General features: G+C 39.0%; 2 protein-coding genes across 5 annotated transcripts in view; one reads left to right on the forward strand and one right to left on the reverse strand.

The window, feature by feature from the left end:
- The window catches only part of LOC148055795 (granulocyte-macrophage colony-stimulating factor receptor subunit alpha-like), a 31,570-nt gene extending 11,273 nt beyond the window's left edge, over positions 1-20,297 (reverse strand). The window contains exon 1 of one of the 2 annotated variants that reach the window (XM_087759021.1): positions 20,254-20,297. Coding sequence is in view for 1 of the 2 variants with exons in the window: in XM_087759020.1 (XP_087615146.1) it covers positions 4,102-4,120 (19 nt within the window). In the remaining variant the exon portion in view is untranslated. Of the gene's footprint in view, positions 1-4,101; positions 4,200-20,253 lie in introns of those variants that run through there. The other variant, XM_087759020.1, reaches the window with a different exon arrangement.
- LOC148055796 (interleukin-5 receptor subunit alpha-like) overlaps positions 15,375-22,875 on the forward strand; it is a 29,221-nt gene continuing 21,720 nt past the window's right edge. For 2 of the 3 annotated variants that reach the window (XM_087759017.1, XM_087759019.1), the window contains exon 1: positions 21,983-22,078. The gene's annotated coding sequence lies outside the window, so the exon portion shown is untranslated. Of the gene's footprint in view, positions 15,617-21,982; positions 22,079-22,875 lie in introns of those variants that run through there. The other variant, XM_087759018.1, reaches the window with a different exon arrangement.

Here is a 22,875-nt window from a genome sequence, read left to right on the forward strand (position 1 = left end):
GGACAGCTGTCTAAGCTATTTCTGCTGCTGCAAGAAATGTTGATCCCTATCTAGTCACTAGAGGCACCTAAGCTCTCAGCATAGAGTCACTTATATCCAACTTATGTGTAAGTTTACATATATATGTATAATAAACCACTCTGGAGACTCCAGTGATTATGGTACTGTACTGAGGTGATGGACAGCCTTCCTCAGTTCTCTGGTCTGCCACAGATCCACTTTATGACACAGGGTCAATCAAATCTGTGTACTTCACTTCCTCATTTACAAAAGAAATAGAGAAGTTTTCTTCCCATCAAGAAATTGTGAAGTAACTGCAGCAGTCTGAAGTATGAACACAGGTGCTGTGCAAGAGTCTTAGGGGGATGGGCTTCATAAAGCCTTTGGCAATGCTGAAAATCTAAAGAAAAAAGGGTTATTCTTATTTCAAATCAGGTCACAACCTGGTTCATGTGCCCAACAAGCAGTTGAGTTGGCTGGCGACACAGGAAATAAGGTGAAAGGAACTCCTAAAATGACATTGTGGTCAAGGAAAAAGCAAATGAAACCACATTCTTGGCCTCTTCAGCGATGGCTTCAGGTTTTTTTATCCAAGAGAAGCATATATACAGCCAGAACATTACTCTGCCTACAAAACAACCATGATCAGCTGCACAGTGTCATGTTCATACAACATCAAACACATGCTGGGAAGATCACTCAGATATGTGTGAGTCACTCTATTCCCTTTGCTGACAGGATGTTTTTCCCAGGTTTTGAGGGGATTTATTTTTCATTTTTTCTTTATTCACCTTTCTGTGCATATGCCAAAGAAAATCTAGCAGAGTAGACAAGTATGACTACCTTTTTTTTAAGGTTTATTTTGACCCTACTGTATTCACCCCTAGTGTAAGTTTTACAGTTTTACTTTTTTTTTTAGCAACACCTGGAATGCAGCTAAGTCTTCATGAGACATTTCTCCCATTATCTCCCATTATTTCAATGAGACACTGAAATTTTTCTCTTTCCAGTTTATATACTTGAGGACTTGCTAAATTGTCCTAGTGGCTTCTTCCTTAACCACTTGTCATGGTTTAACCCCAGCTGGCAACTAAGCACTCGCTCGCTCACTCCCTCACCTGTGGGATGGGGCAGAGAATCAGAAGAGTAAAAGTGAGAAAAGTCATGGGTTGAGATAAAGACAGTTTAATAGGTAAAGCAAAAGCCACGCAAGCAAGCAAAGCAAAGCAAGGAATTCATTCACTACTTCCCATCAGCAGGCAGGTGTTCAGCCATCTCTAGGAAAGCAGGGCTCCATCACGCATAATGGTTACTTGGGAAGACAAATGCCATCGCTCCAAACGTCCCCCCCTTCCTTCTTCTTCCCCCAGATTTATAGGCCGAGCATGACATCATATCGTATGGAATATCCCTTTGGCCAGTCTGGGTCAACTGTCCTGGCTGTGTCCCCTCCCAGCTTTTTGTGCACCCCCAGCCTTCTCGCTGATGGGGTGGTGTGAGAAACAGAAAAGGCCTTGACTCTGTGTAAGCACTGCTCAGCAATAATGAAAACATCTCTGTATTATCAACACTGTTTCCAGCACAAATCCAAACCACAGCACTGTACCAGCTCCTATGAAGAAAATTAACTCTATCCCAGCCAAAACTAGCACACCACTCCTGTTTTAATAACCCCATATTTGTCACTTCTTTATCATTATTTCCTTAAAAAAGAGGTAGGACCATACTCTCATGATCCTCTTCTGTGAGCTGTGATGCAAAGAAAAGTTTAGTTTCTCTGTAGTACACTCTTCCTTCTGAACTACCTCCTATATTCTTTGATAATGATAATAAAATACATATGCAAGTATACTAATATCCTCACAAGGATCCTTTATTTCATACATGAATAAGATATTTTCCCATATTTCAGTATCTTTAGCTATATTTGAAAAATTTTTTGACATGATTTATATCTTTTCATGAAAGAGGTAAGGTACTTAACTGAGACAGATGTGATGATTGTGATTGCACCCAACTGCATAACAACCCACTGTTTTAAGCACACACAGTGCTTTCTTTTATTTATTTATTTACTTTTCTTGAGTCAGCTTAGATTACCTCCATCTCTTGGGCAGATGTTAGAAACTGTGTAGGAGTAGTAGCTGCAGAAAAATATCAGGGAAAAGAAAATCTGGCTCTGCAATCCTTTTTGGTGATCAGGATTATTAACAAGGAAGGACAGGATCTCACCTCTTGGCCTTGAGCCCAAGAGAATTTTTACTTTTATTCAGTAGTGCTTGAATAGAAAATGCATAAACTGCTCTTGATTCTCGGACACAATGGATCATATAATTTGTAAAGCGTTGTAAATAACATACGTGCTATTGGAAATGAATAAAAGGAAATTAAATTGCTTTAACCTTTTTCCCTAACTCCGAAGATGCTGTCAGTTGTGGGGTAGAGTTTGTCTTACCTAAACTTACCCAAGTGCTGTATAGATATGCCCACAAGGGAACCAGTAATTTCTACACTGCCTTAATAGTGGCTGGAAAGAAACAGCTACTTGAGACACAGGTTATTCAACCTAGTCTAGGACAAGATGAATGAAGGCTTCACTATGTTTATTTCCTGCCAGTCATGGAAAAGATAGCCCAGGGTGACCAGCCCGGAGTGATCCCTCTAAGACTAAGCTATCCACCGTGGTCAGGTGAATCCAGGAGGATTTATTCCTTTCCCCTCTTACATGATCTGGAATCCACATGTAAGTACTAAACAGAAATGCTGCCACTGTTCTTTTCTTACTGAAAACTGCAAATTTTTTTTTGAAAATGCCTTTTCCTCCTCTTTCTTATACCTGTGTTAGTATCATGTGCTGCTTCTCTTTAGAAAAACAGTTGCAGTAGAACAGTGCTATTTTCCCCAGAGGTGGTCCAAACTTTCTTTCACATCTCAAATAATTCCTGTGCAGATTATTGATCAAAATCTTAAGGAAACATAAAGTATTTTTGTGTGAAGTTGTTTCCTTTCTGCATTGTAGTTTATAAACTTTCTATGAAAACTGGCTACTGCTAGACTCCGTGCTACAGCACAAGCCACACTCTCAGTTACCTCTCAGGGCATGCTGAATCCTGACACATGTCCACAGGAGATGGTCATGTTAGGAATTTGGAAAGATCAGTGAGGTTCAAATCATGGTGCAGTGGCTATTCTCATCCAGGTTGATTAGAGAGTTGATTAGATGAGAATAAAAACTATCCAATAACCTGCTGATTATAAGTAACATAAAACCATGTAGCTTATCATACCTCGATATTGCTATGATTTTTATAACCAATGAAAAGGAAGGTTTGTGTTTGAAAAAAAAAAAACAAAACCTGACACTTTGGTTTTATATCACTATTTTTTATTAAGGAAAATATCTTATCTATGCTGGGTATAGTACTTAAGACTAGGTCTTATTTCCAAGCTTTGCCTCTGAAACACTTGGAAAGTTATTTTTGTCTGAGGGAATATATGAAATTGAACTATTGCTTACATGTTGGATGTGCTATGAGGATAAAATTATGCCTACATTCCTGCAACATTTTCAGAGAACCGTGTGTATGTGAAATCTTCTACTTCAGTATTAAAATTGTAATAAGAGAAAAGACACTGGCATACTTCCATTCTACTTGTGCCTAAATGCAGTACTCCTAAAAGGGATTCACTCTGCATAGTGATTTTGCTCTATGGATGTAAAGAGCTAAAACATGAACATTTCCAGTTTGACTGTGTTTTCAAAAGAATACAGAAAGTGACATAAGCACTCTTCAGTGCTGTAATGCAGGTTTTGACTTAACAAGCAAAATACTGCTATGTGGATGAGGCCAGTAATACTGGAAACTCTGCTAATTTTAAAATATTTTTGTATAATTCATTTCAGACTGTAGAAAAAATACATCATCAAAATTTTGGCTAAGATATTCATCAGACAAAAGCATGCATTTGCAGGTAGTATCTATCCACGCCTCAGTTATTTCAACAACTTTAAAACTAGCACAAATAACAAAATGCCATATTTCTTTGCCTAGCTTCTTTGGAGTAAAAGTAAACAACAGACAAAGACAAAAGTAAACCTACCTTCTCCTTGAAAACCCATTTCCTTGTGGCAGTTACAGTAATGGGGCACAAAAAGAACAGAACCTGTGAATTTGCCTTGGTGGCATATATTTGTGTGCTTTGACAATGTGATTTCTTTATTAAGCTCTTTTGAACCCCTAGCGTAACAGGGTGTAGAAATCCCGCCTACGTCTTACTCATTTCCCTTACCCTGTACTTCTGTAATGTAATGGGGAAAAGTGCAGTTACAGCCATTGTTTTTCTACGGGGAGACAAATAGGTCAGAATAGAAGGGCACCCTTTTTAATCACTTCATTCACATAATTTTCACTCATTTCTGTCACACATTTTTCATATGGGCATTTGTACAGGGCACAACTTCAAAGGTACGTGAATATATGAGTCTACCTTCTGGCTCAGGTATAGGTCAGGTACCATTGTTTCAAGCCATGCCACTATTTTCTGCTTATTGCTTAGGGTTACTGCCCTGCACAGGAGAATAGGTCCAGTGCTCTGGACTTCGTAACAGCCGTTCCCAGCTTTGCACTAGCCAGCCTCATTTTCTGTAGATGGGTAACGAACCAATGTCATCACCTTCCACAACTTTTCCACTTGATGTGTACACATTCTTCTGGGCTGGGTGAATTCAACACACAGACCAGGAAACGTTTGTTCACGTATGCAAATGCCCTGAGTGTACCAAATCAACACTACGTTACTTGTCTGTGCTCATGTCCTGGTCCCAGGAAGGTATGCAGTCCCCCTTGCTCTCTGGCTGCAGAGTCTGAACATCCTCTTTCCAACTGCATTCAACAATGTGAGCACACACAGTGTGGTGTTAACACAGTCCGTTGTGCACTGCCCAGGCATGGAGATCCACAACTGCCTGTGTTAGCAGGCTCCAAAATGAGTAACCCAAGCCTTTTTTGCCATCTTTACTGCTTTTGACACTGAAGAGTGTGCCTGGGTCCTGAAAGATGTTTGTTCAGCAAAGTAACTTTCTGTGCCTCTTCTGGGCAGAGGAGGAATTGAGGGTGTTCTTTAGAAGATGTTTCCTCTTCTTCAGGTCTCAATTCCTCAATTTTATTCATAGAGTAGACAAGAGGACACTGGCATGTTTCCTGCTAAGACACTTCATGTCAGGAGCTGAAGAAGTAAGACCTTTTGTTCTCTTTCTCACTTTCTATCGTAGACACTTCTATAAAATTGGAGTGAATTATGGTTTTGGGATAGATTTGCGTCAGTGAACCTGAAACCTCATTTTCTATAAGGTATGTACAACCTGCCCAGCTGGACGACAATAATGCTGTGTAGGGTGGAAGTTAACAACTGATTCTCATATGCACCCATAAGGTGCACAGAATGAAACAGGTCTCATCTGAAAAGGATGTAAGTATGTAATCACACTGACATTAAAGCTTTTCAGTATAGCAGAAAATACTAGTTGTTGTGTAGTGGACGCAATCTGCAATCCTGTTACTATTATTTTCTAGTTAATAAATGAGAATTTCTCAGAAGGTTTAACATTGTTAGAGGGATGAAATATCCAGGAAAAAAAATTATAATAGTCCAGTGATTTCTTGGATTTTTCTGGTTATGTTCTTTAGCCCATTGGCAGGATTGTTGCTTTCCAAAGTGTCAGTTAATTCTACACTCACTTTTAATGAACTATTGACAAAGCACATTGCCACCACATCCTTGAACCTGTTAAGGGCAGATTGCCTAGGAAAAAAAAGGAAGTTAAAGAAATGGAAGGATTTAGAAAGGCCAGAGCAGAAAAGCATCCAGATCCCATCAGTAGTACATACAAACTTCTAGACAATTGGACACTTGATGTGCACTCTCTACGTGCCAGCCAGGAGGAAAAATATTGGACCTGATCCAGAACCATAGGCATCACTAGGTAATCTATCATTGAACACACGAGCCTTCAGGTGAAGCTACTCATGAAAACAGCAGAGTGGGATCATGCAGAATAAAACTAGGGATGTTTTCTTTGTCAACAGTGGCAAAGGAAGAACTTGTTCTTGCATTTGGTTCAGACCTTAGTATTTAATTTAGCTCCAAGATGTGGTACCTAGTGAACTTGCACATGAGTTGCACTCACTACGTCTTCCCTGAAACAATATATGAATTGCTTGCAACTAAAACCCCCAAATCATGACCTAACCTCAGGAAATAAGTGTCACTGCCAAAACAGAAACATAACGGCTTTCGTGATGAGAGTTCTAGGTAAGGTACAAACTGGTTCATCTTTCAGACCAACTGGTAGGTCTTAGGGAAAACAAGATTTTCAACACTATTTCTCTTTCACTGTTCTGTAGGGTACAAAAAGGTAACCATCAGGTTGTGAAGTGTGATTTTATATTATGTTCAGGTTGAACAAAAGGTAATTGCTGATCTTGGGGCTAGTGTGCATACTCTGTTTGACCATTGAGGAAATCTCATTACTTACGACATCTTGCAATGACTAGAGAAAATTCAGTCAAACTAACTCTGCCTCTGTAGCAGATGTGGCAAGATGCAAAGTTGCCACCAGATGAGCTGTAACACTTTGTAAGACAAGTGCTCTCATGGCAATCCAGCATGCAAGTTACTCGTGTTCTGTTTACTGATGAGATAAAGAAAAAAACCCCAAGCATAAAGTGGTAGTCTACAGCTGCAAGGCAAAGCACCAAAGTTATTACCTTTCTCTGAAGGGGATTGCATAAAACATTTCACAGGATAAACATACCAAGAAAGGTTAATGTTGTAATTTCAGACAGAAATCAAGAAAGCCTCTTTGAGCCTGGTAGGATGAGCAAACTGTTGAGAAAGCCAAGGGGTGTCAGTAAGAAAACATAGAATTTGTTTAGTCTTCCAAAGCTGATGCTGCTTCTTGCCAAAGTCCCTTCAGCAAGAGAAACACCCTCCCAAAGCAAGTGAGGGGCTGAAGCACATGCGTGCCAGAGCATGTGGGACAATAGTGGTACTGATCTGAGAAGAGCTATGTTTTGTGGCTATTTATAGTTCTTAAAAGAATACTTGCATCAAGAATGACCATAAACAGCAGGCAAAAAGGAGAAGTCCACAATTCTGCCAAAAGTTCAGTTTAACAAATAGCATTATGGCAATGTCTGGGAGGTTGAGAGACCTTGTGAATTATGGGCCGTTGTAGTTATTCAGTACAATTATTGTCTTCATGAAACAGAAAACGGGAGAGAAGAAAAACTTAGTTGTTCTGATTGCTGCTCTGTAGAGGAATTGAAAGAGTCTTGCTAGAGGATAAAGATAGTGCTGAGACTTTTGTGTCTGCTCAGCTTCTGTAATTCTTTAAATTGGACCCTGCAGATTCTCAGAACAGAATTATTCTTGGAACCCCAAGTCCCAGCACTGGAGAAGCTGAGTCATGATGTAACTGTTACAGTGAATTAAGACACAGGAAACTGGGCTAGTATAAAAGCCTTAATTTATTATTAAGTGAATTTCCTTATTTATGAAAATTTTTTATCTAGATTGGAAAAGTTAAAACCTTCAATATTTACACAGAGTCAACTGTATGCTATCAATTTCAGTATAGGCAATTTAACTAACTATATGGAATGTATGACTTCATGAAAATTCACAAAATGCCCAAGATCACCTCTGCAGAGGATTTGGGGTAGTACATATGCATCCCAGTCTTGTCATTCAGAGTCTCATAATGAGTGTTTGAACTAGACGTGGATGTTTTCACCAAACCAGTCAACTTGAAGATGAAGTTTCCCTTAGCTGCTGTACAGTCTGAAGGATGATTTGGTTTGCTTAATGAAAGGGAGGGGAGTTGCATGCCAGAGTAGTCTAAAAGCATCCTTTACTAGACCAGCACGTTTTACCACAGACTTTTTGGGTCAATCTGTATTCTTCTTAAAACCAAAATAATTGTACAAGCTTTATATGACTAGCTTTGTAATCTTTTATTCAAAACATAAGAATTCAAAGATTTGCATTTAGTCTTCTTCATAGCTAATGCTAAGAAAGAACATCGTTGTTATAGTCAAGAAAAAGTTGGTAATCAAAAGAGAATCAGTCATTTTTATTTTAGTTTCTGTGGCTTAATCTGTTTTAAATTTATCACCTTTTATGTGAGGTATCAGAAGAAGAAAGCAAGTGATATTAGCAACTTGGATATGGCTTAGAATCAATTTTTACTTTCTGTGGGTTTTTTAATTTTTTTTTTTAATTCCACCAACAAATATACATGTCTGTGTAGTAGAATTCCCCGAGCCCCAAGCTGGCTTCAGGGCCAGTGACGTTTTCTGTAGAACACAAACACTGGCTTCACCTTTGGACATGACTAAGCTATGCTTAAAATCTTAGAAGCAGAGTTTATACCCTTCCAAGAAACAGGGCTAAGAATCTATTGGCTGAATTTGGTTCAAATCTGCAAATACCACCAGGTCTCCTCAAACTACAAAATTGGCTGATTTTGTCCAAAACCCTCCTTTTCCTTTATTTGTGGCATCCAGTCATTTGTTTTTCTAATAGGCATAAAGTGATTTGTTTTTCTAATGACTAAGACGCTCTGAGATTGTAGCAAGGAGATTTGATTTTACTCCTTCTGTTTTGCACCTTAGAAGAAAAGGGGGAATTGCAGGCAACTGCAGCTGATGATATGTTGACCTCACACGGTAAGGGAAGTGTAAGCATAAGTTTGCTACATATAAATTTGTCCATAACAGTGCAGAGCTCCAGACACCTAGCATATCTCGGTATAGGGCTATCCAGCAGGTATACTAGATAGCCCTATCATGGATGTTACACTACTCGGAAGCTGAAATATAGCTCATCTCCTCACTGTGTGGTGGTGACTGGTCCCGACGTTTAATTTCAGTTTACAAGAATTAATTTTTCACAATTTTAATTTCATGGTTTAGCCTGCTTGTCTCTGATCCTAGACTACCATCATGTGGCCACTTTGAGAATCTGCCCAAGTAACAGAAACAAAGACTGATTAGCCTGGAAAGCAGCAAGGTACTGCCTGTGTACAAGATGAAGGCCACATATAGCTTTCAGAGGGCTTAATTTTGCTTCTTGATTGCACTCAGCCATCTCTTAGACACTCCACCCTTTGGTTTGTGTCTGTTTGGTTCTGCTTTAATTCTTCCCCCAAACACTGACAAAACATACCCTAATTTCAGAAGGAAAAGGTGCAAATTTTTCTGTAAGTAGCGGCATTGGGCCACTCCATGCATTAAACTCTAAGATACAGGTTTATCTATGCTGGACATTTCTGCCCAGCCATTCCAAACTCAGAGTTTCAAATCATCCCTATGTAAATCCCTTCTGTAAGGCCTTTGATATGGTCCCCCCCAACATTCTTGTCTCTAGATTGGAGAGATATCAGTTTGACAGATGGACTGTTAGATGGCTACAAAATGGCTGGATGGGCACATCCAAAGACTTACAGTCAATGGCTCAATGTCCAAGTGGAAACCGGTAACGAGTGGTGTCCCTCAAGGGTCCACACTGGGACCAGTACTATTTGATGTCTTCACCAATGGCACAGATAGTGGCACTGAGTGCACACTCATCAAATTTGTGGATGACACCAAGCTGAGTGGTGCAGTTGATTCGCTAGAGGGAAGGGATGCCATCCAGAGGGACCTTGACAGGCTTGAGGGGTGGGCCCACGCAAACCTCATGAAGTTCAACAAGGCCAGGTATAAGGTCCTGCACCTGGGTCAGGACAATCCCCAATCTTAATACAGACTGGGGCATGAATGTGTTGAGAGCAGCCCTGCAGAGAAGGACTTGAAGATATTGGTGGATGAAAAACTGGACATAAGCTGGCAATGTGCATTTGCAGCCCAGAAAGCCCATGGTATCCTGGACTGCAAAAAAAGAAGCATGGCCAGCAAGTCAAGGGAGGTGATTCTGCCACTCTACTCCACTCTCATGAGACCCCACCTGGAAGACTGCGTTCAGCTCTGGGATCCCCAGCACAAGAAAGACGTGGACCTGTTGGAGCAAGTCTAGAGGAGGGCCACAAGAATGGTCAGAGGGCTGGAGCACCTCTCCTATGAAGAAAAGCTGAGAGAGTTGGGGTTATTCAGCCTGTAGAAGAGCAGTCTCTGAGGAGACTTTATTGTGGCCTTTCAATATATAAAGGGGGCTTATAAAAAAGACATAGAGAGACTTTTTACCAAGGCCTGTAGTGACAGAACAAGGGCCAATGGTTTTAAACTGAAAGAGGGTAGATTTATATTGCATTTAAGGAAGAAAGTTTTTACGATGAGGGTGGTGTGACACTGGAACAGGTTGCCCTGAGAAGTTGTGGAAGCTTCTTCATTGGAAATGTTTAAGATCAGGTTGGATGGGACTTTGAGCAACCTGATCTAGTGGAAGATGTCCATGCCCATAGCAGGGAGGTTGGACTAGATGATCTTTAAATGTCCCTTCCAATCCAAACCATTCTGTGATTCTGTAATTCTATAAAATATGATTGTAGTAAACACTCTCCAAACCTCATGCTTCTGAGCTATTATTTCAGGCTGTGAATCAAAGCAGACAAATATGGAAACATCTGATGCTACAGATTCACAGCTGTCAGGGTAGAGACAGAGATCTCCAGGTCAAACACAAGCCTATACTGTGGAGCAAAACTTTGTACCAAATAAAGGCTCTTGTTCTGGACTAATTTTTATTCATATAGTAATGGAAATAGTATTTAAAAAGAAACAAATACTTAATATATTCACTGCAGAACTGACTTGGATTCTTTGTTGGAGCTCTTCGTGAGGAAATAATCTGTGTTGGAGTCTATTACAATTTGAAACCTAAATCCAGTCTCCAACCAAATGGAATGTTTATTGTGGTGTTAACATTTCACCTTGCCCTTTTTCTCCATGTACAACAAGTTTTTTAAAAATTGGAAAAATAGAGATAATTTACATAAAGATTTTTAGCTACATTGTTAACTCCTGGTCCTGGCTTTTATTTTATTTTATTTTATTTTATTTTATTTTATTTTATTTTATTTTATTTTATTTTATTTTATTTTATTTTATTTTATTTTATTTTATTTTATTTTATTTTTTTCTATTTTATTTTCTATTTTATTTTCTATTTTATTTTATTTTATTTTATTTTATTTTACTTTATTTTATTTTCTATTTTATTTTCTACTTTATTTTATTTTATTTTATTTTATTTTATTTTATTTTACTTTACTTTATTTTACTTTATTTTACTTTATTTTACTTTATTTTACTTTACTTTATTTTACTTTATTTTACTTTATTTTACTTTATTTTATTATTTATTTGCCAGAGTTAAAGATCTTAAGCCTTTTTACCAAAACATAAGTTCCATTACCAGAGTTTATATACTGACAAGGAGCAGATCAATGCTGAATTTGCAGGCAGACTGACTGACCAGACTAAATTAAGCTTTTTTTTACAGTCATTTTATACATTATAGCTGCACACAGTGAATGTTAAACAAGACTTCAAGGATGGGATTAATTTCTGAAGTGCAGATTAAAAACTGCATAGTGTAGTCATCTGTACATTAGTTACATGACTCTGCTCATTTCAGACTCTGGAGAGAAATGGATACTTTCTGGGTGCAAATGAACAGGGTGGAGGGGAATGGTGTTTTGTCAGAATGGATTTCTTTTCATTGACAATAATGATAGCCAAACCTGATTTGTGCAGATATAAATATCTCCACTGAAAAGACATTTCTTCATTTCAGAATCCTTTGCCTTTTAAGTTGCAATGATGACAATAATCTGATTATTCCCAGAAAAGTGATATGCATCAGTCTGAAATTGGGGTTATGCAGCAGTAACGTAAGTACTTTCATTTCTTTCCCATGAACTCATTATTGAACTCTGACCCACAGAGAATTGTGCTCAGGTTCTTCAGTCATTTCCGGTCGAGGCTATGCTGAGTATTGTGTAAAAAAATACTAAGGAAGTAAACGTATGGTGTTCCTTTGCTCTTCTGTATTTCTTAGTAAACTTGGGCTTATCATGTTCTAATCGTTACTTTCTAGTGAGGTTTTGCATTAGAGCAGTTTTCTTCTTAGAAGTACCTCATTCATTGGTCTGTTGTTCAAGTTTGTGAGATATACTATCCAAGCTAGTTCTGCTTCTCTTTTTTTCTTTCAAGTTTTTTTAACAACTTCTTATCCTTTATTTTTCAGGCTGGTGTAGTTTTTCCTTTGAGATATTCAGAAAAGATGCAATACTTTTAAAACTCTAAATATTAAATAGTTGTTAGTACCCTTTCCACCCATATGGGGATAGTCTCTGTAACAGCAACTCTGTTTTTAGCTGTAAAACAGCACACACTGCGCTGTTGACTCTGTGAGACTGCCTCAGCCTCTCTAATATGCACTTTGCTGTATCAGAAAGGGGATACTATTTCAACAAGACATAATTGGGTGCAATGTAGGTAGTAAATTCTTGAACGAGACCTTGTTTGTTTCTACGGCACTTCAATCCGGGGAGCTGTTGGGACCTCTTCTGGTAGCCTAGTGTATGAGCACCTCTAATAAGACACCTGGTGATGGTGATATGCTCAGCAGTGGCAAGATGCCCACAGTGTTCTTCAAGGCATAATTGCTACGTGACTCTCCTGTGCTTCAAACTCTGACAATCCCCTCTTACCACACAGCCTTTGCTTTAGTGATAATACTTATTTAGTCCAAATCACGTGCAAAGACCAACTGAAAAGGCCTTGACAGTCTTTGTCAAACCCAGACAGCCTGAACTGTTCTGGCAGTAGTCTCTACAGGACACGTGTCTGAATATAGTATTTTTACAGCAAGGTTGAAAGGGTGAGCAATGACCAAAGTGACATGGCAAATGAATAAAACAAATCTTCTCCAAAGATTAGGTTACAACCTTACAACAGTAATGTGTTCTGCATTGTCATTACTAAATCCATAAAGCCTCCTCTAATGTCTACAGCATTAAACACTCCCAGACTAGTTTTGAATAGAAAATATCCCAGGCCTGGCTGCAGTCCGTCTTCATCATACTGACATGTCTTTCTCAGATTTAGCAGCCTTCTCTACTGATCTGGTGATCACAAGTTTTTCTTGATTTGGCTAATCTTCTTTCTGTTCAAATAGGACATGTCAAAAACCCAGCTACATGGTCATAGGTCTGATCTAACATGAAGTGATCAATGTTAGTCTTCCACCCAGCAGAAGGGCTGCATTTGGAAGAAAAGCACCTCTTCAACAATTTCTCCTGCAGGTATTGGTAAGTCTAGGTGAGATAAGGTAAAAGTATGTACACCAGCTGCAAACGTCATCTGCTTCTGTACTGCTATATGATATAAATCATTTAAAAGTCATATTTTGGTGCAACAGTCTGGTGGGTTAGCTTTGGCTAACTGGCAAACTCCCACCCAGTTGCTTGCTCACTCCCCTGCCTTAGAAAATAGGAAAAATAGAGGAATGAGAGCTCATGGGTTGAGATAAGGACAGGGAGATTGCTTACCAGTTACCACTGTAGGCAAAACAGACTTGACTGTTTTGAAAATTTGAAAAATTAATTGAAAATTAACTTTCATTTATTGCCAATTAAAATAAATAGGGGTAGTGAGAAACAAAAAGACAAACATTAAAACAACACCTGCCTCCCCCCCACCCCTGCCCAGGCTCCACCTCACTCCTTCACTTTACACTCCTCTACCTCCCAAGCGGTGCAGGGCGGATGGGGACAGGGGGACTATGAGCAATACATGAACAGTTCATCTCCAGTGCTTTCCTCTTCATGCTTGTTCTCTGCTCCAACACAGGTCCTCCATGGGCTGCAGTGAATCTGCGCTCCATGATGGAGCATTTCCAACTCCTCCTCCTCCTCCAACCTTGGTGTTCCCTCTGCTTTTTCCTCACTCTTTTTGCTCCCTTCTCCTCTCTCTATCCAGCATTTCCCCCCCTTTCTTAAATATGTTTTCCCAGAGGTACCACCACCTTGGCTGCTGGGCTCAGCTGTGTCCTGCTGTGGGTCTGTTGGAGATGGCTGGAATAGGATACAGGACAGCCCCTGGTGTCTTCTCACAGGGGCCACCCCTGCAGTCCTGGCCACACCTATCACCACATCTGACCACGTACACCCACTGCATGTTAAAATAAGTTTCTAGTGCTTTGCTTTTTCTTATGAAAATAAACAGAAGGGTGAAAATTGAGCTAGAGCTCAACAGCACTTTCTCTGGGATGTCACCTGTGTACAGTCATTCTCACCAGCAAAATAGTTACAGGTCAGAGTATGCAGGGACATTTCTTGCTCCTTAACTACTATGCTTATCAGAAGTAATGACCCAGTCAAGACAGGTTACTAGCAATTTCAGGAGAAGAGGAAGTGTTGAATAGTCTTCATGTGAGGTACCCAAAAGAGGCTTTGGTTTAAGTATGGGGATATTTTCCCAAAGCTGAGATCCTAATAGATATCTACAGGCCAGTTGTTACTGGAAAAGTCATTCCAAACCCATAGGGTGGGATTTATCTCTAATGTTAACCATCTAAAAATTATATCCAAGTCTGATCCAGAGTCTCACCCAAGAGGGCAAGACTCTGAATTATCCAGGGGATAATTCATTTGCTCTCCCTCATGGGATAAGATTAAACTTGTAACAGACACCTAAGTCATAACAAGTTCATTAATTCTTATTCCCTGTGAGGGGAACCCAAGGTTATGAGCCCAAACTTAAGGATATTTGACAGATACCTAAGTCATAGCAGATGAATCTTATCCTCCTAATATAGAGATAGATCTTTGCACAATGCCACAAATGGCACTCTGCTGATACCAGTACTGGTAGTTTCAGTGATGAGGTTACCCATTACAAATTAGCTAGCTCTGTCATGTTTGCACAGTGTTTACTCTATCTTCTCCTTAGGTTTTTCCAGCTATTGGAAGACTTACGGTGATTCTTCAGAAAGAAACCTTTGTTAAACTAAGGAACAACTGATTAAAAGGAAGAAAAACATTTAGCCACATACACTTGTCAGCTAACGCAAAATGGAAGTGGCTAAATTAATGACTCAGCCTAAAGCAGGGAGCAGTTTAACAGAGTGATGACAACCCTGACTCAGCTGGACAAACTTTGTGTCCTCTTGCATCAAGAGAATTGGTGCTACTTGCATGATCAAGTGCGCTAGTAAGGGTTGGAAAAGGAAGTAGTGCCTGGGACTGAACAGAGATCTGACTGATTTACTAGTCAGCTGATCTCGTTGCGCACAAGGAGGTGAGTAAGCTGATCTATGGGAAAAGGGCAAGTAACATTGGACTGAGTGCAGGAGAGGATTTGGAAATGTTAGGCAAGTTTGATCCATAGTGGAAGCTACAGCTTTGAGAAATCACCTCAGAATGAGAAACATGTCTCGTTGGGACTCTCCAGCATGCTAAATGGGGAATTACCTAAGCTTCACAGTTGGAAATAGCACCATAGAGGGCTTTATCCTTTCATCTTCTCCATCAGAAAAGTGTGTGCCTTTCTTGTGGGACTGAAGGAGTGAATCATGGATGGACTGCAACAGCTGTGAACCTGTGCCAAAGGTAGGTCTTAATATCATTCCTTTTTTAAACTTCACACCAGGTTCATTCTCTTCTCTCAAATTCTTCCCAGAGGCAGAAACCCTCACCTCCTCCTCTGTCGAGGAAGTCAGAGCTGTGCTAGAGTAGCCCTCCTCTGACTGACAGATTTTAACTCAGCTTCTCCTCCACCTCCTTTGTTTTCTATCCAGTAATCCTCAAGCAAAAAACTTATTGTTTAGTGAGACAAATCAAGTACCCTCCACTGGGAAACTGAAAAAAAACATCTGAACTCTCAAATTATTTTCAGGCAAAGTTGTAGATTTCAGAAGACTCTTCTTACAAAACTTTCTAAAATTTAGAATAAAACAGATTTGTTAAATGTCTAACGTTTTAAGATTTCATCAAAATATTTCCTGTTTTTTTTTCTACCAATGACAAATAACAGTGCCTGTAGATAAGTCAGTCTTTTGGGTGAGAATACAGTTGCTTCAAAGAGCACGTGTAATGGCTGCTCCAAGCTGAGCTGCGGCAATGCTTCAGAAGTGTTGTGACAAATGGACACAGTTCACTGTCTTTCAGTGTGATTTCTTGCTCAGTGTCTTCTCACTGATAGGAGACTGAGAAACCACAAGAACGTAATGGAAGAATTTTTGTTGATGAGCTCCAGATTAGCAATAAGGAGACAGAAGTCCGAACAAGCACAATTATCAATGTTGACGAATATTTAAGAGTGCTGAGCAGAGTGCCTAGAAACTTATCTTTCTCTAATACAGAAAGAATTTTTTAAAATTTCTCTAGGTGAAGCAGCCAATGACAATGATTTTGTTAGACAGTTCAGTTGTAAAGAGGTTGACATGTTTTGGCTGAGATTAGCAAAAGCTGTTTCACAAACAAGTCATTTATTTACTTGCACTTGATAGAAGGATAGACGTTTTCCCTCTACCTGTCTCTAGTGAGTTTTATGTCATCAGACTGTTTGGCAATGAGTCAATTTTCTTTCAACTGAGTGGTAAATGCTGCTCTTCACTATTGTGATCTTAGGCAACTAGAGTTTGGTAGGGGAGGAGTGCCATGAGCATGAGGAAGTTCTTCCAAAACTGATGGCTACAGCAGGTAGATAGACATTTTTCCCCTCCAGATTTGGCTGTGTTAAGGACTTGGATATGCTTGTCTTCACTGAGCATGTCATCTGCATATATATGGTGCCTTTCTTGGCTAGGCAAAGAGTACCCCGTGGTAGCACTAGAAGACTCCTTATCAAATAGTGGCTTGAGAGTTGAAAGAATCAGATGGAGGATGCAGAAGGCAGCACTTCACAAAATCTTCAGTATTCTAGATAGGAAGCAGTCTTTTAATAATGATTAGCGAACCAATAGAAGCTTTGCCAGAGCCAGTTCTAGTTCTTAATGGCGGAAGAATGAAAATTAAGATTTGAAGTTTAAAGATGTTATAAGGACAAGGATTGGTTTGGAGCACCTGAAATCTTTTCTGCATACCAACTGGGAAGGAAAACAGAACGAACCATCCTGAAGGACATTATTAAATGAATTGTATAGAAGATCCATGGAGAGAAATTAACAGTGCTTCATTAAAGGAATGGAAAGAAAAAAATGTTTTTTATTCTAAGTCCATTGCTTTTTTCAATCTGCCCATTTTTAAAGGTTTTATCTAAACAAGGGGAGCAGGGATTGCGTTTGTAACAATTTTAGGGGTCTGAAATTCAATTGTAATGAGGAGAGATCTAATCAATACAGCTTACAGTTTGATTTATCAGATTTACTGTATGGGCCTACCTGAAGGTGAGATGAGTCTTCTCCTCCCCGCCCAACCTCTTCTCTCTCTCTGTAGTTCACTCATTACTTTAGATAGATCTCCATTAGCTGTAATGGAAACATGGAAAACTAGCTCCTTGTAGATGCCAGTTTTCAGGTGTCTGAATCCTAGTCCTAAACTGCACAAACCCAAACTGAGGATTAATCCCATCCCCAGACTTTTGACTGAGAAAAAAACTAAGCATATATCTTAAGGCCTTCCCCACCTACCTGCCGCCTCCCAGCAGGGTCTGTTCCCTCATTTGTTTTCTGTCCATACGCTACATACTCCAGGTAGCTGCTAAAGTCCTCTAGAAATGGAGTACAGGTCTAGCAGGAACATACTCTAGACTGATGTGGTGGGTTGGTAGCTCAGTTTCATCCTGTTAACTGGGAATGACGAGTGATAAACAGAATTAAAGGAGGCATTGATGTCTCTGCCTCCTTAAGATGTACAATGATATACATGGATCTTAGTAGTTCCAATACAGGAACGGGCACACCACATACCTGAGACCACGCAGAGTTTCTGCTTGAGGCACAACAGCCATCAAATGATTCAAACTGACTCTAAGAGCTAAGCATAAATAAAGACTAACATGACATGCATTATTAGTCTCTTATTTGATTCCACAAGTTTGTAGCTGATAAAGTGTATATATTAAGTATTCTGTTGTCAGTGCTTGAATATCTGATCAGGAATATTTGCATAAATTAGCAATCAGATGCCAATATATATGCTCATAAGCGTCTATGAATTTTCTCTGTGTTAGGTTATGTTTCATGAGTTCCCTTGAAAGAAGAGTAATGGTTATGAAATACAGCTTACCTTTTATAATACAGCAGGCTCTCTTCCTAGAAATATTCAGGATGCATATCTATTGTTTTCACGCTAACAGATAAGTTATTATTTCAACCCTTAGTCTCTTAGGCTGCTTGTCATCGCAATTACTGTGATTCATCATGGATCTCACCATCACCCCAGAGGAATTTGCATGCATAATGAGATATCAGCTCCTGATCAGTGTTCTGAATTTTTCTATGTAGTTCACAAATTTTAAAAAGGAAATTTCAGAATAGTAACAATTCCTAGCTATTTCAGCTATTTCTGATGTGGTTTGGAAAACTTGTATAATCTCTCCCTGCCTCAGTTCCTCACTCAAAAAAGATTAGGACTATGTTTTTTCCCATTTTTTCCTTTCCTTTCTCTCCCCCGTTAAAAGTAGTGCATATCCTACCATAGGTGTTAAATGGCTCTGATTTAGTCTAATGGATTTGTAGTCACAATACTGTCAGCACTACCTTTTTAATTCAAACCTTTCACTGATTCCTTCTGATTAGCTGAGAACAAGCATATCTATACAGTATTGCACTCCTTTATAGGGCTCATTCCCACCCCGATGCAAAGTCAGCGTACCTTACAGTGTGCCCCAAACCTGCACATTGCTGTCTCATAAATCTCTGTAAGTAGGATTTGACTGTAATTGACATTAACCTCTACAGATGTAGAAAAACAGAGAAACTAGAAGAGAGGCATTGTATCTGAAGTTTACTTTCACTGTCAACAGATGACTATTTGCTGTAGCTGATAATATTTGGAAAGTAAAGAGACATCTTCTCCAAGAAATTACTTTCTCTGGCAAGACTTGTGTTGGTATATGTACATATGCAACTATCTAGTTTGAAAAGTGTTATGAAAGTAATCCACAACAAAAGAAACGTTACATTTTGAGACTGCAGGTGCAGAGTAGGAGGCCACATAGACAGCTGCCATCCCTATTATGTGAAACAGAAACATGAGATCAGCTTCAAAACAGGATTAAGAGACCCAGATGGTGGCAATTTAGTCATTCCAGTAGAAAACTATGATGTCAAAACTCCCTTCTGCTAACAAGCACATATAACTTTCAGGACATGCCCTTTACCTTACTGATATCCTTCAAGCCTGCCTCACTACCCCTTTGCAGTGAAACATTTCATTTTCAACAGACCAAATCTCTGAAACATCATTTTCACATCAGTGCAAAGCAAAAGATGAGATTTTCCCCTCTTCCTCTCTTGATGTAAACAAAGGTGGAATTAAAGAGCACCCCAAATGTCCCCAGCACGATTACAAACACTAGTTGTGCTAACACAACAAACTAGACGTCAAGGGAATGTGAGAAGGGAAAACCCATGTCCGTTAGTCACATGCATGTGACTTCGCTGTTGAATTCCTATCATTCCTGCTTTTCTGAATAAATTAACAATGTGTGAAAATTAAAAAAAAAAAAAAAATCCCTGAGGTGTAGCTTTCTTCCTTTTCATCTTTAATTATTTTAAATTATAAGAAAACTCCAGAAAACATACCACCAGGTAATGAATGGCTTTTCTCTGAAGTCAGCAATGGTAGTATTTTATTGATGTAAGAAAACTGCAACAAACATACTGCAATTACTAATGTGCTACCATCAATTCAATGTACAAACCACACTTAAACCAGATAAAATGTACATGTTGTCATGGTTTAACCCCAGCCAGCAACTAAGCACCACACAGCTGCTTGCTCCCCCTCCCCCTCCCGGTGGGACGGGGGAGAGAATCAGAAGAGTAAAAGTGAGAAAACTCATGGGTTGAGATAAGAACAGCTTAATAACTGAAATAAAATAAAATAAAATAAAATAAAATAAAATAAAATAAAATAAAATAAAATAAAATAACAATAACAATAACAATAACAATAACAATAACAATAACAATAACAATAACAATAACAATAACAATAATAATAAATTGTAGTGAAAAGAAAACCAACAATAACAAAGAGAGGAACAAAACCCAGGAAAAACAGGTGATGCAACCGCTCACCACCCGCCGACCGATGCCAAGCCAGTCCCCGAGCAGCACTCAATGCTTCCTCAGCCAACTCCCCACAGTTTATGTACTGGGTGTGACGCCATATGATATGGAACAGCCCTTTGGCCAGTCGGGGTCAGCCCCCCTGGCTGTGCCCCCTCCCAGCTTCTTGTGCACCTGGCAGAGCATGGGAAGCTGAAAAGTCCTTGACTGGTGTAAGCCCTACTCAGCAACAACTAAACCATCAGTGTGTTATCAACATTATTCTCATCCTAAATCCAAAACACAGCACTCTACCAGCTACTAGGAAGAAAATTAACTCTATCCTAGCTGAAACCAGGACATATGTTTTGCTAATAAGCAGAAGACACAATGGGAAAATAAGTTTTCTAGTTTGTAAAAATTAAGTACTGGGCCTGTGGTCAGGTTTGCTATGATTACCATGGGATTTGAGATTCACACCCTTCTCACTTAAATACAACATACTTCTAAAAATAGTCGAAGGTCTGAAGAATCATTTACCTCCCTTCATCTCGTCCATTGTTAGAAAAGTATGGGTTTTTTGTACACACCCAGCTTAAGCTCATGTCTGATAAACTTCAAAACAGAGGTAAAAGCTGTTGGTTTGGCCTTATGTTATATAATTGCATTATAAGCAAAACAGAAAAGCCAGTTTCTATGCTCTGGAAGGGAGTGCACCAGTTAGTAAATGAAAGAAATTATATTCCTTGATCTCTTCAGCCTTTTGTAGCAGTGCTTGTGAAATTAGACTTTTAAGAGGATAATAGCTTGTCCAAATTTGGGATTTTTTTTTTAAAAAGGCAGTAAATAATTTATTCTTGACACCTTAGGCTCATTTTTGCACCAAAACCTGATGTCAGATTCTCAGTGAATATACTTTTTAACATGAATGAAGAGGCATATCTGTTCCAAACCACATTCCCAGAAAAAAACTGAACAATTTTATCCATTATTCCCCCTCCAAATTCAGCTTAAAGTGGAAAGCTGGAATGCAAAATATCAGCTTATATCAGTAAAGTGATAAGCTGATTTCAAACCCACTTATTATCAAGGCAGTCAAACCCCCCAGAATGCCAGTCATAACATGGCTTGCAATTGTATATGTGATAACTGCTAACTAACCGCATTTATAAAGTAAATCAGGTAAAAGTAGGACAATTTCAGAGGCTAGGCTGGGCAAAGCTTCAGATATGGAGAGTTAAATAGACAGTGATACCTGTTCAAAATGTGTTCGTTCTTTTTCCTCCATTAGTTCTGGGACTTTTGGTTATCTGTCTAGTTTGTGTTATTTCTTTTTTAATTCGGTGTGTAGTGAAAGATGCTTATTAGCCACCAAAAAAACAGGAGAAAAATGGCAGGTGGGGTATGATCTTTCTGAGATTTTAATTTCACAGCCACCACTTGCTCTACATGACTTAATTTCTCCTATGAACTGTCTTTTTCTTAAAAGATGATCTCTTTACAATATGTAAAATGTTTTGATATCTTTCTCTTCTGTATGAAAAGAGAGAAAAAAATAGCAACAGCTCTGACCACTGAGTTACTCATCCAGAAGTGCACCTCTTTCAAGGTATTTTGAAGAACTTGGCTAAGGTTCCAGCTAATGTTTGTGTATTCAGAGGTATGCTACGGTCCCACAGCAGGAAGTGGCAGTGGAAATGGGCTCTTCTGAAGTGGTGTCTTATGAAAAGGGAAGTCTCTCAAATCAGTTTCTCATTATAGTCTTAAATCAAGACATTCTCCAGTGCTGATCTTTCCTGCTTCTCAGCCCAAATGATGCATAGGTATCCAGGATTTAACATACATTAAAATGAAGGTAAGATTTGAGAAAAAGAATGTAAATGGTACCGCTGTTTTGACTTTTCAGCTACCCAGGCCTTTAAAATGTATTTGACCTATATTGTTTATTTCATTATTCCTTAATCAATTTCTACATTGTCTACTACTAGATATGGGGGCTTTGAAAAATATGAATCGACAGCCTTAAATGAAGCATAAATTTTAGGTAGTCTTAATCAGACAAACAGTCCTAGTGATTCCCCTTAGCTAAGACTGTGCATTAGAGCCAGGAATAAAAAATTTCCTTGCTTAGTGATTGAATTTACCCTCTAAATCAGGCATAATATGTTTTTCAAGAGCACTTAAAATTGTCTTTTTGGACAACTTTGTTATTTTTTCCAAAGAAAATATTAAAAAATGCTGTTTCTTGAAACGTTAACTTTTGTATTTAGGAAGATATAATAATCAGCCCCACAAATTTTTCAAAAATTACTTTATTCAGACACATGGACAGTGAACAGATCTACACTTCAGGAAACTCTAAGGTCTCCTGAATTTTTAAAATTAAACAATTCATTTTCCCCACACTCAAAGTAACTGCTCTAAGTTTTGTGAAGATTGGTTTCACTACTTTCATTTTTCTTGCCCTGAGTGTCTGCTTCCCAGATTCACCAGGTGGGTTTTGCACAAGCCCTTGCAATCTCTGCAGCTGCTGCGGTGTATGGGTTGGCAGCTCCCCTTAGGTTACCTCCCCTTTCTCTTTCTTACTTCAGCAACCCACTATTGTAGAACCAGACATTGCTGGGCAGCAACCAACAGGCATTGGCTGTAGTT

Source organism: Nipponia nippon, unplaced genomic scaffold (assembly GCF_047370975.1).
Source record: "Nipponia nippon isolate SJK-2023a ecotype South Korea unplaced genomic scaffold, ASM4737097v1 scaffold_2, whole genome shotgun sequence".
In the NCBI taxonomy this organism is placed as follows: Eukaryota; Metazoa; Chordata; class Aves; order Pelecaniformes; family Threskiornithidae; genus Nipponia; species Nipponia nippon.